Source organism: Stenella coeruleoalba, assembly GCF_951394435.1.
Source record: "Stenella coeruleoalba genome assembly, chromosome: 3".
In the NCBI taxonomy this organism is placed as follows: domain Eukaryota; kingdom Metazoa; phylum Chordata; class Mammalia; order Artiodactyla; family Delphinidae; genus Stenella; species Stenella coeruleoalba.
This window is the reverse complement of record NC_137148.1, coordinates 123,989,893-124,005,914: the sequence shown is the minus strand read 5'-3', so window position 1 is coordinate 124,005,914 and position 16,022 is coordinate 123,989,893. Positions and strand designations below refer to the sequence as shown.

General features: G+C 36.6%; 1 protein-coding gene across 4 annotated transcripts in view; it reads right to left on the bottom strand.

Annotated features, from left to right (window-relative positions):
• The window catches only part of SPINK5 (serine peptidase inhibitor Kazal type 5), a 323,807-nt gene that overhangs the window by 37,259 nt on the left and 270,526 nt on the right, over positions 1-16,022 (bottom strand). For all 4 annotated transcript variants that reach the window (XM_079915720.1, XM_079915718.1, XM_079915721.1 and 1 more), the window contains 9 exons: positions 14,059-14,186; positions 12,273-12,339; positions 8,662-8,789; positions 7,165-7,246; positions 4,918-5,045; positions 3,363-3,444; positions 2,125-2,249; positions 1,606-1,687; positions 1,132-1,259 (listed from right to left, as the gene is read on the bottom strand). In XM_079915720.1, coding sequence (XP_079771846.1) covers positions 1,132-1,259; positions 1,606-1,687; positions 2,125-2,249; positions 3,363-3,444; positions 4,918-5,045; positions 7,165-7,246; positions 8,662-8,789; positions 12,273-12,339; positions 14,059-14,186 — 950 coding nt within the window. The remainder of the gene's footprint in view (positions 1-1,131; positions 1,260-1,605; positions 1,688-2,124; positions 2,250-3,362; positions 3,445-4,917; positions 5,046-7,164; positions 7,247-8,661; positions 8,790-12,272; positions 12,340-14,058; positions 14,187-16,022) is intronic.

Here is a 16,022-nt window from a genome sequence, read left to right as displayed (position 1 = left end):
CAAAACCCAAGTATATGCCGATTATATGCCAATAAATGTTGGTTATGATAATTATATGGTCATCGTCATGACTTCCATCTAACAGATTTTTTAATGCTTCCATGGCTCACTTACACTATGGGACAAATCTGCTGGGTTGTATTGCTCTCCACTAGGGAAGACGGAATGACTGAATCCTTTCAGAGATTCTGGGCATCTAGAAAATAGAGTATCCCTTGGGACAAAGACTTAAGGAATACAGCAGACTCTGGTTTGAGAGGACATACCATGTTGTCTATTCTAAACTCATACTTTAGTCCCCTGTAAATGAGGTATTCAACTCCTATACAACAAAATCATCATTCCTGAAGCAGCCTTTCTCTAACTATTGCAGAGTTCATCTTCATGTTGTGCCCAAATCTGTCTCCCTGTATCTCTCATCAATTTTAATTCTGTTCCTTGAGGTCACACAGAACGAGTAGAAATAAAAATCATGAACCAACACAAAACAAAAATTCCTAAAATTTGCCATGCACCATAATGATATCAATATATTACATGTAATCTCATGCATTTCCTCTTTCAGCTGATAATCCTTCAGAAAACTAAAAGCAATTAGTATGGTTGTCATAGAGTATTCTCTTCTCTGAAAAAAGGATTCGGAGTTCTTTCTGAAATGTCCTGAAATTATTCTGCATTTTTTATATCACAGTAGTTATCATCTGAAAGCTCTCCACTTGGTTTTGGAGTTTTTTGTGTGTTTGTTTGTTTTTTAGTTCATTTAAATGTGACACACAAGAAGAGGAAAACTGGGCTTCCCTGGTGGCGCAGTGGTTGAGAGTCCGCCTGCCGATGCAGGGGACACGGGTTCGTGCCCCAGTCCGGGAAGACCCCACATGCCGCGGAGCGGCTGGGCCCGTGAGCCATGGCCGCTGAGCCTGCGCGTCCAGAGCCTGTGCTCTGCAACGGGAGAGGCCACAACAGTGAGAGGCCTGCGTACCGCAAAAAATAAAAAAAATTAAAAAAAAAAGAAGAGGAAAACTACACTGAAGTTTTACACTGAAGAGGAAAACGCATTATTCATAATTGTTGGAAAACTGCCCTTAGCAGTTCCCTGTCCCCACTGCCTCAGAAGCCCCAAGCTCTACTCACAAGAGAGCCTCACACATGAAGCAGAGGTTGACGTGCTCCTTCCCATCTGGGCCCTGGATGGGGTCGTTCTCTCTAGTGCAAAGAAGATGTCCATTCTTCATGGATTTGCGGTATTCCCTGCACAACTCCTGTGAAATCAAGGAGGGAAGTTTGAGGTGTTGAACACGGGTTGGATCAGATTGCAAAAACTGCTCAAGTTTATACATTTTTCTTAAATGGCGGTCAGCACTTAGCAAATTTTAGAATAGTTCTTAACTTTGAAGACGTGAATATTTTTAAATGATAAAAGTTACAGACCCTCAACCTAGAAATAGTCACATATGCACATGTGTACATGCACACATATAAACAAATACACAAACCACAAACTGTATCAATGTTTCATACAGTTTAAGGGAATTTATGGGTTCCCTGAACGCCATCTATGGATCCCAGGTCCATATGCCTCTGACTTGTTGAAGAAGGTCCCCTCACCTCAAAGGAAGATGTATTCTCAGATTGCCTTTTATTTTTTGATTCATCTTCCCTGTTTTTCTTTTCTTTTTTTTCTGCTTGGCTAAAAAAGAGTGATTTAAAAAGAGATGAGTAAGAATCATAGAATCTCCAGATTGAAAGTGATCTAAAATACTCAAATATCATTCAGTTATTACAGTTATATATATTATGAACCATGTATGAACTGATGTACTGTTTGGCATATTGATATGTTTGCTAGTGATCTGTCGTGTTTTCAGATGATTTCATATCCCACTCTGCAAGGGTATGATCCTTGTTTCATGTCATTTACACTTTCACGGGAACTCAACCAGTGATTGATATGCAGGAATCATTCTTTGACAATTATGACATTGTGCAAAAATGTGTCACAAAAAAATGCCATTGATAAGAAACAAACACAATTTAAGAAACAAAATAGAATAAAGCTCCAAAAAAGAGAAATGAAGCAGAAAGGACAAAACCCTCCCTCATTTTCCCAGCAGCAGCTCTACTCACAGCATAGTCGCACACATGGAGCAGGGGCTGTTATACATTTTCCCATCTGGGCCCTTGGTGGGGTTAATCTCTTTGGTGCAGGGGAGTGTTCCATTTGTCATAAACTTGAGGTATGGTCTGCACGGCTTTTGCCAAGATAGAGAAGGTAATTTGGACACACGTTTTATTCCCATTCAGAGCAGAAGTTTGAAGCATCTACATTGGTAGAAACTAATCTTTGAGCCCAGGATTTTAGTTGTGTTTTCTCTCACATATAAAATTCAATTGAACAAAAAAAACCCTCGTGATTTGCTAAGAGATGGAAACAAATAAGACATAATAGGATGTATAATAAAAGAGGTAGATAAGTAAACTCCACTATAATCTAAATAGAATAAAATAAGTGCAAACATACAGGTACAAGAAAATCTGAGAACTCAGAGGTTGGGACCATGAAATCTGATTGTGGAAATCAGGGAAGATGTCAGGGAACTAGGATACTTTGAGTGAGACTTTGAAGAGTAAATAGGATTTTCCTGGTTAAGAAATGGATTCAGAAATACACATTTTAGATTGCTAAAATAAGCTGAGAAGCACATGTCAGAAACTACATGGCCTATAGCAGAACATGAATTTCTGAATGACGGTAAGGAGCCAAATAAGAGAGTTAAGGAGATTGAAATGCATCCTTTAGTTGCTAATGAGTTATTTGTGCATTTTAAGAAGAGCAGTATTATGATCTAGTTAATATTTTGAAACTACTCCAGCTGTGTTAGGGAGGATGGTTGGATAAGAAAAAGAATAGAACTTAGAGGGAAGATTAGGAGACTTTCATCATCTAAAGAAGAAGTTAACGGTAACTTATATAAAGCCATGAAAATGAATATTGTAATATTTCAAAGGTAAAAACTATGTTTTCTGTGTGTGTACAATGTATTTTGAACCCAACTCAGATGTGAAATTTCAAAAATTCACATGTAGAAAATATACACTAAGTGTCTCAGGAAAGTGGTAAGCAAAAGCTAGCATAGTCTGTAAATGATGAAACTAGAACTAGAAATCATTTTTTTTCAGACTGCAAATAAGTTCTTTTTACTGTACAGAGTTAGTCTCCGAAGCAGCAAGAATTGATCCACTCCCATATCATTCATCTCAATGTCATCTCCAGATTGAAAGGTTAAGGTTTTCTGGGGATTTTTGCAGGGCAATATTCCAGCCTTTAGGCTCTTTGAAGTGTGTTCAAATTACAGTCTACTCACTGCATATGAGTCTACTCTTCCAGGTTCTCTTTTACTTCTTGCTTTTGCTTCAGCCTTTTTCTTTTCTTCAGCTTTTGCTTGGCTGAATTAGAAAAAACAAAACAAAACAAAAACAGGACAGATCCATAGGACCAAACACAGTCAATGGTTTCTCTACATTTCTGCATTGCTAATCTGTCCTCCCTCCTGAAGAAGGAGCAACTTTGCCCCTTTATCACTACATACTAATGAGAAGCAACAAAACAGCCTCCAGTATAAGATACCAGAACTTCTTCATAGTTTCTGCATAACACTGAAATGAAGATAGCATTACTTGTGGATTTGGGAGACTTGCTTTCTGTAAATTACCTTTTTTGGCTGTGGTCAGAAAAGGAACATCATCAGTGTTCATCAAGGAGATATCAAAACTAGTACCGTGGGCTTCCCTGGTGGCGCAGTGGTTGGGGGTCCGCCTGCTGATGCAGGGGACGCAGGTTCGTGCCCCGGTCTGGGAAGATCCCACATGCCACAGAGTGGCTAGGCCCGTGAGCCATGGCCGCTGGGCCTGCGCGTCCGGAGCCTGTGCTCCGCAATGGGAGAGGCCACAACAGTAAGAGGCCCCAACAGTGAGAGGCCCGCGTACCGCAAAAAAAAAAACAAAAAAGAACTAGTACTGTGGTGACATTACACCTGGAGCCTGAAAGTGGCCTTAATAAAGCACATTGACTGGTTCCCTTGTTTCACAGAGACAAGGTGAGGTGGTGAGGGCTTTGCTTATAATCTCAGGATATGACAACAACTAACCCAAATTTCTCCTCTCAAGTCTATGTTCTGTCTACCACGTCGTGTATGCCGTAGCTTTATTAATTCAGTTTACCTGTATTGCTTACTCATGGCTGTGTTATCTGTAAGAAAATGTAGGATGGGTGGAAAAATAATAATTTCCGTACATTGATAAACCAAATGAGCCAAATTTGCTTTGTACAATGGAATTGCATGGTATGTACAGTTAACTGATGGTATTTCAACCATACCTGGTTGTCAATCAAATTACAAAAGACCAAAGATTCTAAATGTAGTCAACTACTTAATCTGAACTCAATCAGATAAACTGAGTACAGTCCCAAATTTTGAAACCAAACTCAGTTATAACTTACTGAGAAATGTCACATTATATAAAGTAACATTTACTGTAATTTAATAAGAGTTCATGGTTGTTTCATGGGCAACTTCAATAATCAGTTTCTGCAGTAAGTGTTAACTTTGGGTCTTTGCCTCTCTGGAAGATGAGATGCCTATAAACTTGTACAACGGGTTCACAATATGAAGCTTCAGCAGTAGGGAGAATTTGATATTTGCATAAGTCAGGATGTTCCAGTGCTAAGAGAATGAGTGTCGGGGCTAACAGACATCTTGGCATAAATGCTCTAGGTACTTATTCCCAGCTCTATTACTTACATTCTCCATGTAATTTCCTGAACTCCCTTCCCAGTTTGCCCATCTATGAAACAAGCTGGTTCTATTAGATTACTGTAGGTTCCCTTTTCTCTTCGACATTCTAAAACTCTGTACTCACTAGAAGTCTTGACACATGGAACACAAGTTGCCATGCATTTTCCCATCTGGGCCACGAATAGGGTAATTTTCTTTGGTACAGAAAGGGATTCCATTCATTGCATGATCCTGATACTCACTGCAGAGTTTCTGAATAAAGAAAATAAGACAGTTTAGATATGGTTCTCTATAAACTTTAGATACTCTTTATCAAAGATATTGGAAAAGAGGAATTAAGGATAAAAAAATAAAACATTTAGGATGTATAATTGTCCAAAAGTTTTGTGATATTTCTCTTCTTGTAAGATTCATCCATTTGGGGCTTCCCTGGTGGCGCAGTGGTTAAGAATCTGCCTGCCAATGCAGGGGACACGGGTTCGTGCCCGGGTCCGGGAAGATCCCACATGCCGTGGAGCAGCTAAGCCCATGAGCCACAACTACTGAGCCTGCGCTCTAGAGCCCACGAGCCACAGATACTGAGCCCACATGCTGCAACTACTGAAGCCCGCACACCTAGAGCCCGTGCTCCACAACATGAGAAGCCACCACGATGAGAAGCCCGTGCACTGCAATGAAGAGTGGCCCTGGCTCGCTGCAGCTAGAGAAAGCCTGTGCGCAGCAACGAAGACCCAGTGCAGCCAAAAATAATTTTAAAAATAAATTAAGATTCATCCATTTAAGTGTTCAACAAATATATTAAGTTAAAGGGATTAAATATGAATGTGATTTAGCGCTTTTATGTCAAGTGAAAAGGATAAGGAATTGCAATATAAAAAGCTAAGGGATATGACACATGTCTAAATTAAGTATGCACTAGCATATAGGAAAGAATGATCCAAGGAAGTTCAGAGAAGAGCTTATATTTGAGTTGTATCTTTAGAATGTGCCTAGGAGAACAATGTGGCAAAAAAGTCCTCCAGGAGGAATTATGATATGCAAAGACACAGGCGTAAAAGAATATGTTATTTTGAGATAATCTATTACAGTCAGGAGTATAGTGGCTAAAGAATTAGCAGGACACAAAGAGGAAGGTTTGGGAACTCGTTAAAAGGAGACCTTGAAGAAAGTCAAAATCAGACTTCTAAACTTTGAAAGGACTTTGGACTTTATTCTTAGGAAATGGAAAACAATATTTATAGCAGAGAAGGACCTAATCAAATCTTTGTTTTAGAAAGATTATCCAGTCGGATGTGTGGAGGGTTTAAGTGACTAAAGACTGAAGCTAGGGAAACTATAGAAGAGAAGGAAGGAAGGGAGGGAGGGAGAGAGGGAAAGAGGGAGGAGGGAAGGAAGGAGGGAAGAAGGAAGGAAGGGAGAAAGGGGGGAGGGAGGGAAGGAGGGAGGGAGGGAGGAAGGAAGGGAGAAAAAGAAAAGGAAGAGAGAAAGGAAGGAAGAAATTGAAAGTGAAAGATAGGATAGTTGAGGGACATTTAACAGCTAAAATTAAAAGGACTGTGTAACCTAGGACTGAAGGAAAGAAAGCAGTTGAAACAGGCCTTAGCAATTAAGATATAGTTACATGAAGGCAGAAGGTGGACTACGGGAATGAGCTATTTTATGAAACTGAACTACACTTCATAGAAGGTGGGATAACTCTAAGGAATAAGTTAAATAGGGTCTCTTTAATGGAGTGAAATGGTCCAAATACACTCTAGAATACCTGTAAACATTAGATTTTCATAATGCCATTGGTTCATGGAAGTATTTCCTACTCTGTGAAAACAACATGGAAGAATAATTGAATCTTGAAGATTGAGGAAGATGTTGGCTAGAAGTATAGAGAACAGGCAGGATGCTAATGTATCAATGCAAAAGAAAGCTATTAGGTATCTGTGCTAAGATGACAGCAGTGGAAAAAAGGGAGATGACTAGTTAAGAGGTGTTTTAAAAGTAGAATGTCGTATGATTTTAAAAGGATCATACTAAAATTTTACATTGCTATTGCTTTCAAAATGAAAACCCCAAAACAACTGTCACACATTTGAAGAATGTATATCAGCTTTGAATTCAGGTAAGCCTTGATATATCACCTTCATTCAGGAGTGTAGAACTGTTTTTATTAATGTGCCTTAATTTCCTCCAAATAGAGCTGAAAATTGTAATGTCATAAGTATTCTAAATCTTATAAAATAGTAACTAAAAATTAGTCTCCAGAAACCCATTAGTAGTGGAGGAAAAATAAATAAATATTGAAAATGCATTCTAGAGTAAAGTACACACATGCACACCCTACAAAAGTCGTAACTGAATTGATCAAACTAATCCTCACCTCAGTTTCTCTTTTAACTTTTTCTTTAGCCTTTCTCAGGCGTTCATCTGCTGTATTTTTTTCTTCTGAAAAATGCTGTTTGCTGGAGTAAGAAACAAAAATAAGGAAGTGAATATAGATGTTTTGAATCTTCAAGCTACAAAATGGTCATTTAGATGCAAGTGGAAAAAAACAGCTAAGTGTTCCTGAGTTTTAGAACAAACATTTTCAAACCACCCTAAAGCCCCTTATGAAATTGAAATCTTCACCATTTCCCCAAAGAACCCCTTGCATTTTGCCTTTAAGTTTGCCATTTCCTTCCACTGTAACAATCTTTTTCTTTTTTTTTTTTTGTCATCTTCCCTTTTAAACCTTCCCAGCTTAAATTCTACCTTCTTTAAGAAGACATCCCATACCTCAAAGTGGAAATGAGTTCTACATCTTTCAGTGTGTTTTCATACTTGTATATTCTTCTCTTATAGGACAGTTTTCATTCTGTCTTGCAATGTGTGTGTGTGTGTGTGTGTGTGTGTGTGTGTGTGTGTGTGTGTGTGTGTACATCCAAGGATGATTTTTGCTATTAGCCTTAAGCTTCTTGAGAGCAGGGATCTTTGTCCATACATTCATTCATTCACTTATTTATTCAACATTTGGTTAGTAATTATTTTTCAGCAAGCATTGGAAAGCACTCTGGGCATATAGTTCAGTAGTTGACAATATAAACACATACCCTATCTTCTTAGAACTTACAGACCAGTAGAGAAGAGTGACAGTCAACAAATAGTACTAGAAATAATTATACAAATACCAACTATGATGACTAGTATAAAATAAAATTATCAAGTGTTATAAAGATTGAATTTAATTAGTGATTTTAGGAGATTTCATCCAAGGAAGGATAATCTTGAAATGCAAACCATAGAAGAGACATTAGCTGGCCAAAACAAGAACTGGCAGTCAGAAAGTGTAGGAAAGAGCTCATAGAGTTCAAGGATCTAAAAAAAAATGTGATGAGACCTTTCCTGAGCCATCTTTATAAGTGCCATAATTTATATGTTGTGGGATTTGCTCTTCCCCCAGGGTCAGATGTCCAAGATGAAAAGATAGAGTTAATCCAGTTCACATATGAACATGGATTTTTTTGTGGGCATCCCATCTATTCTGCCACAATGGGGTAATTACTGAAGGAAAAGAATCAAAGTCCTAGTGCCTGCTTTTAACCCTCATTCTGTACTATGACTAGCTCATAAAAAGGCCTACAAAGGTCATGGGAGAAAATGTAAACAAGTATTTTGTAATCCAGTCATCCTACTGGAAATTAGAATCCATTTGTATTAAAAAAGAAATGTATAGCATTAGAGCCTACTTATTAGGTGGTATTATGATTTGTAGAGGACATAAAACAGCTCAAAAATTCTCAACAACAAATATTCCCATGAACATTGTTCTTATTCATCATTTTAGTCACTCTCCACTTCACCTTTTGAGTAACTCCAAAGAAACCACATCCATACTTACAAAATTTCAGCACACAGGGCACATTTGTTGCCATGCATCCTGCCATCAGGGCCACGGACTGGCTCACTCTCCCGTGTACAAAAAAGTCTTCCATTCCTCACTTGGTTTTCATATTCCTTGCAGAAATCCTTTAAAAAGACAAGTAATTACATTTAGCACTTTTCTATTCTTTAATCTAGAAAATGTGCATCATGGATTTATAGTCAAAGAATGTCATATCTAGAAAGTGTTGGTGAACACACACAACGTATTAATGAGAAATAGTAATTACATTGTCAAATTACTCGGTACCTGTATATACTATGTCGTGTATTTATTAAAAGGTAAAAGATCCTAGGAAAGAATAAGGCTGAGCAAATACTTTCTAAAATCAGATAGTTTTTGTTCACTTTCAAATCTATGGGAAAAGATAATAAATAAAAGATCTGTCATGAGGTTCCAACAAAGACATAACAAAACACAGCAGCCAAGACAAAACAAAAGTGTTGCCAATGAGCAGAATATAGAATCTGTAAGATGAGATACTTAAGAGCTACTTAATATGGAACAAGTCAAGAACAATTTTACTTAGTTTGCAAGGAAAAAGGAATAAGATGGTATCCAACAGCATTATGCTTACTCTATTTGTTTCCTCTGTGGATCTGTGGACCATTTTTATATATACTCTGCCACCTTTATCAATGTTCATTTCTAACACTGCAGGTGGAAACCTCAGGAGTGAACCTAATTTTCCTTCATTACCCACTTAGAAATGCAGACCGTCAAGACTAATCTTTATTTAGAAAACCTAAAAATGTTGTGACTTCCTCCCAAAATTCAGAAGAGGTTTATACACACAAATTTCCTGATTGATGCTTGAATTCAGTATTTTCAAGTTTCTCTCTGTGTTTTGAAAATTCTATTTGATAAGGGCCATATATATGTGTGTGTGGGTATGTGTGTATACAAAAGTTATATTTAATTATATATGATAAATATATATATAAACTTTAAAACACTATACCAAAACACTACTTGATAGCATATATTACTATAATATAATCTATAAAAATGCTTCCTTCTCTGTGGCCTTTTTCAACTGTATGACCCTCATCTTCCCATTTCAGCTAAAAAAACGTGAGCATAAAGAGTATGGTTTATTCACTGCCGTATTATTTACAATAGCCAAGACGTGGAACAACCTAAGTGTTCATCAGTAGATGAATGGATAAAGAAGATGTGATATATACATATATACAATGTGTATGTATGGATGGATGGAATATTATTCAGTCATGAAAAAGAATGAAATCTTTCCATGTGACAGTATGGATGGGTTGTAAAGGGTATTATGCTAAGTGAAATAAGTGAGACAGAGAATGGTAATTACTGTATGACTTTCCTTATATGTGGAATCTAAAAAAACAAAACAAAGGAACAAATAAAACAGACTCATAGATACAGAGAGCAAACTGGTGGTTGCCAGTGGGGAGGGGAGTGGGGTGGGGTAGGGGAAATAGGTGAAGGGGATTAAGAGGTACAGACTTCCCATTATAAAATAAATAAGTCATGGAGATGTAATGTACAGCAAAGGGAATATAGTCAATAATATTATAAGAACTTTGTATAGTGACAAATGGTATCTAGACTTATCATGGTGACTGTTTTGAAATGTATATATATATATATATATATATATATACAAAATCAGTGTGATGTACACCTGAAACTAACATATTGCATATCAATTATACTTCAATTAAAAATTTTATTTTAAAAAAGAGTGTGGTTTGGAGTCAGAAGGGAAATTAAACTGTGGCTCTAACTCACTGGGAGACCATAGCAAAGTCACATCACCTTTGAGACTTCAGTCTCACTACCAACACAAAGGCAGTTTTCAGAATAGCTGCTCTTTAGGACCTTTTCTAGATCTAGTATTCTCTGATTTTAAAAAATATATAACTCACACTTCATTAGGACACTTTAAAAGAGAATCTAATGAGGAGATATTTGTCTTTAGAGGAGTAATGGGTGTGTTCCGAACTTCCTGGTTGTAACAATCTAGGAATACAGACGCAGAAGACAGTCACCTGATAATCACAGTGTGGTAATAAAATTGATGCTCAATGGTTCCCATAAAAGAAACAATGATAATTTCAGTTTATAAGTTGTGATTCATCCAAGGAGATTCTAAAGAAATGCTGCTGTGTGATCAACCCACTGACAGGTTAATTATGGGGCAAATATTGAGCCATCACAATAATGCAGTCCTGTTCAACATAATCATGTCCAATGACCCCACCAAAACAATGATCCCAGCCACAGACAAAAAGAAGGAAAAGTAGCTGAGGCATGATGAAAGACAAGGGAAAAGAAACTCCCTGTTTATGAAGTAATAAAATGTTGAATATCACAAGATGACCCAAAGTGTTATACTGAAATTTAACAACCACCACAACAAAATTGCTTTTCAAATCTCAGTGAGTGTTGAACACATTATGGATAATTATGAATGCTCTGTGTTTCTTAATTTAAATTCTGAATGCCCTATTTAGGGTGGGACATTTGTTTCATTGAATGGCATTATGAAGTGGAAGTTCAGCTCTTAAATACCAAAAATTGCACCTGTGTCTCCCCTTAGGAAAACATATGCCCTACAATCCACAAAAATAGTATCTTTTTATTAGCACCAAAGGGTGCAGGACACAGAATCAGAATCCAACAGGAGGGTAAAATTGAGATCATTTACCCAACCTCCTTATTTTACTAATAATGAAAATTGAGACCTGGACAGAAGAGATGAGTTGCTCAGTTTCACACACCCAGAGAAGGACTAAAACTCAGGTGTTCTGACTTTTCAACAAAAGACTACTCATTACCAAAGTAGCTGCTATCACTTTCATTGAAAGTAGGGTTTAATAACCTTGGTGATTTAAGAAATCCAGGCTGTGTTATCTACAGTGCATATTCAATTAACGAAAGGAATAATTTTTTATACTAGATTGAAAAACTAAATCATCGAATAATTTGAAAAACCTTAATTTTAAGGTTATTTTAAAAACAATATCAATAATTGTTTGAGGTTTTTGTTTAATCAGAAGCATGACCTTTATAATTGCATGCCTCTCTGAACATAATAACCATAATGGAAAAATGAATAACTAATTTGCATCAGTGGGAATATACATAAAATACACCAGTGGATATACTGTTTAAAAGATTCTGGAATTATTTTCAAGTTAGTCCTGTCAAATTTATATTAAGTTGCTTTTTTAACTAATTTATTCAAAGCAAAAGTAATTTACACTAAGTCAAAGAGAAGTCTGGTGGAAACTAAGCAGAATTTAAGTTGCATAAACTTTGTCTTCTCTTGTTTTTTTTAAGCAAGCAGAGTATTTTGAGCTTTAGGTGGGAAATGCTATTTTAACTTTGAATCTAGTGATTAATATACTTAGGAATATTATACTAGGAATACTGTACTAGGAATTCAACTTGGGAAACTTTAAAATTAAGGAGAAAAGTTCAATGTAATAATGAAGAACAATGACATGATTGAATTACCTTAAAGGTTCAAGTATAAATTGTTAATATTTATGTCCACAAGAACCAAATTGTGTTGATGAGAAATTTACCTTTTCAGCAGTTCGTCGAATTCTGGTTTCACCTTCTCGCTTGGCATTTTCTTCAGCTTCTTTTAAGCTGTTAAGAAAGGAAAATAGTTGGTCGGTTTATGACTTTATCATATCTTCAGTGTCCAGTTCTGTGCTAAGCACTTCCATATCCTTTGCTCAACTTGCTCAACCCATCCACTTACATGAGACAAGCTTTGCCTGTCTTGAATGTTTGAGCCAGAAAATTGCCAAAGATAAGGATGGGTGTGAAACTGACTCACTGACAATCAATTAGAAGCCTTGTTCTGTAAAACTGGATGGGTGTGACTCCTTGATTGACACACAAGATTGTCAGGAAAACTTGCTCTAACAGGAAGAACCAAGAGCTTTAAAACAATGCTGTGACAAGGATGAAACCAACTAAGCATTTGAAGTACATGTTGTCATCCACACCCTTATGTATAGCTTTTTTAAACCTTGTAAAGTACTTGTTTGCCTTCACGTAAAAGCACCCTTGTCAATAAAAGCTACATTGAACTGAGCTTCTAAGTCCTTTCAGATCTATTATCTAACTGCAGTTCAACTTGGAGATAGACAAGACTATCTTAGTTCTACAGAGGAAAAAACCAACCAGGAGTCAGGGAGGTCAGATTCTCTTTTTTAGCTAGCACATGGAAAGAAACACAGAATCATAGAATTAGGGCAGGTTTGAGCACTAAAAGTGCATGCCTCCTAGATAAGAAAGTGGAAATGAGGATGATTTCCTGTCTGGAAACCAGTTATAATAACTATTTTTAAACCTGAGAGGACATGCCCTTGAATTCCACACAGCATACTATAATTTTCAAAGACAGATGTGAAGTCCTTTAATCTGTTAAATCTTTCTCTCTCCTGATTTTAAAAATCCAGTGATATAAATAGAGCACTTTAAGGCTTGCTGACAAACGGATTAGAGAATCTATGCTTTAACAGTCAGAATATTAAAGACTCTGTGGATCTTACTCATATCTGTGTCTCAGTGCTCAGAGCAGTGTCAGGCACTGAGAGAAAGATTAACCCAACAGTTCTTCCCTTTCATAAAGTCCCACCTTTCATACAACTAATAAATCCAGCCACATGACATTATTTTAAATTAGACTGTCATCTTCAGTGAGAGTATCTATACATGCCTGAATGAAGCAGTACATGTCAAATGACTGACTTAGATTATTCCACAAGAGAGCACCTTTTAAATTTTGAAATATTATGCCTTATAAAACACTGTGCATTTTCAAGTCATTATAATTAAATAAATTAAATAACTAGCATAACCGCTTTATCTACTCCTTTTTTTTCTTTTCTTTTCTTTTTTTTTGCGGTACGCAGGCCTCTCACTGTTGTGGCCTCTCCCGTTGCAGAGCACAGGCTCCAGATGCACAGGCTCCGGATGCGCAGGCTCAGCGGCCATGGCTCACGGGCCCAGCCACTCCGCGGCACGTGGGATCTTCCCGGACTGGGGCAGAACCCATGTCCCCTGCATCGGCAGGCGGACTTTCAACCACTGCGCCACCAGGGAAGCCCTATCTATAGTGAGAGGCCCGCGTACCGCAAAAAAAAAAAAAAAAAGAAAAGAAACTTTATCAGATAATATGAATTAAAAAGAGAAGAAGCCACTCTGGGAGCAAGGCCCATTTCACCTTATAAAGACAAAGGATAACATGCTTGAGGAAAAGGACTTTATCTCTCTGTGGAGTGGTTCTCAGGATAGCAACCAAGTACATTCTCATCAGGTCCACCTGCTGGCCAGCTTGGGGGTGATGATACTTACAATAGCTCAGCACACATCACACACTTATTGACATGTGTCCTTCCATCAAGACCAAGAACTGGTTCATTTTCCCTTGTGCATCCAAGTCTTCCATCCTTCACATAAGGCCGAAAATCACTACATATATCCTGAAGAACAGGGAAAGAAACTTCACATTTACCATCCGGATGGTAATGCTTTCAGAAATTTTATAGAGCCCAGTGCCCCTCTGCCTAGTGCACACTAGCTACCTAGAGCAATGCCAGTCATGTAAAAGTAGGTCAGTAAGTACTGTATAATTCACATGGTTAACTATAGAACTCGTTTACTTGTTTATTCATTTATTAGTAAACGTGGATAACCTATGATGTGTTAGAACAAAGGTAGAACACAATCCTTGCCCTCAACTTGCTCACAATCTACTGGGTGATACAAAGAGACATTTAAAATACAACGTGCTACAGAGAACTGTATTCAATATCCTATGATAAACCATAATGGAAAAGAATATTAAAAAAAAGAATGTATATCTATAACAATCACTTTGCTGTACAGCAGTAATGAGCACAACATTATAAATCAACTATACTTCAATAAAAGAGAGAGTTACAAAAGATAAAACAATGTTACCTTCTCACTGTTTTTCTTTAATTATGGAAAATGTGGCTTTTTATATAAATAGGTTATTTATGTTAACATGTAAGGGGTTTATTGTAATTTAAAATGAAAAATAAACATATTTTTCAAGTTCTCAGTTTTTACTCCTGATACAATAAATATCTATAGATATAACTCACATAAACAAAGCTCCTTGGGGTCCTCAATAATTTTTAAGGGTTTAAATGAGTCCTAAGACAAAAAACATTGAAAACCACTATCCTAGAGTAATCCTACTTTCCAGGGATAAATGTATTTGTGATTTTTTAGGTATCTCCCTTTTTTCCCTAAGCATATAAAAGCAAAAGCATATTTACACACATATATTTATCTTTTTCTCATAAAAATAATGCTATACAGCTAAAAAAAATACAATGTGCTAATATCCTATGATAAACCATAATGGAAAAGAATATAAAGAAGAATGTGTGTGTGTATATATATAACTGAATCACTTTGCTGTACAGCAGAAATTAACACAACATTATAAATCAACTATACTTCAATTAAAAAAGACAAAAAATATAGTTTAAATACATCTAAAGAAAAAAATACAATGTGCTAAATGTCTTGATGGGGGTAACCTCACTCACTTCCCCTATTATCACAGGCTCACAGAATTTTAGCATAGAAAGAAGGTGTTAGCCCAACTGAAACGTTATTTGGCAACTCATCATTGTGACATAAGCCAGATATTCTGATTCAGAGTTAACTTGAACTTAATTTCTATCTAAAACCAAAGAATATGGTTCAGAACTTAATTTCTATCTAAAACCAAAGAACATTGCAAACCAAATTTTTTGATGTCATTATTGTCATAACAAAAATGTCTTTATTATAGATTTGGAAAACTTAGGATATGGACCTGTGACTTAGTATGGCACACAATATCAAGAATAAAGTAGGATAGACACAAATGTAAAATAAATTTTTGAACCAGAAGATTACACTGAGGAACTCTCCTAGAAGACAATTAAAAAGGAAAAAGAATTTAAACTAGAAAAGAAAATCTATGAAACATACCCCACTCTTCATGTCATATATTTAGGAAGAAGTTAAAAATAGAGTGAAAACAGGTTAAGTCATGGCCATATGTGCTACCCCATTCACTTGGTTGTTCATTTATTCCTCAAAACCCATAACCCATTTACTAGGCTCTAGGCACTCCACTAGACTGTGACACAGCAAAAAAAGAGAAAAGGAATATGTACTCTAACGGATTTACATTCGTTAAATAGGGGAAGAGATAGACAGTAAATACAAAAACTTTAAATTATAACAAGTGCTATGAAAAATAAACTGCACGATATGATAGCACCCAGAATAGG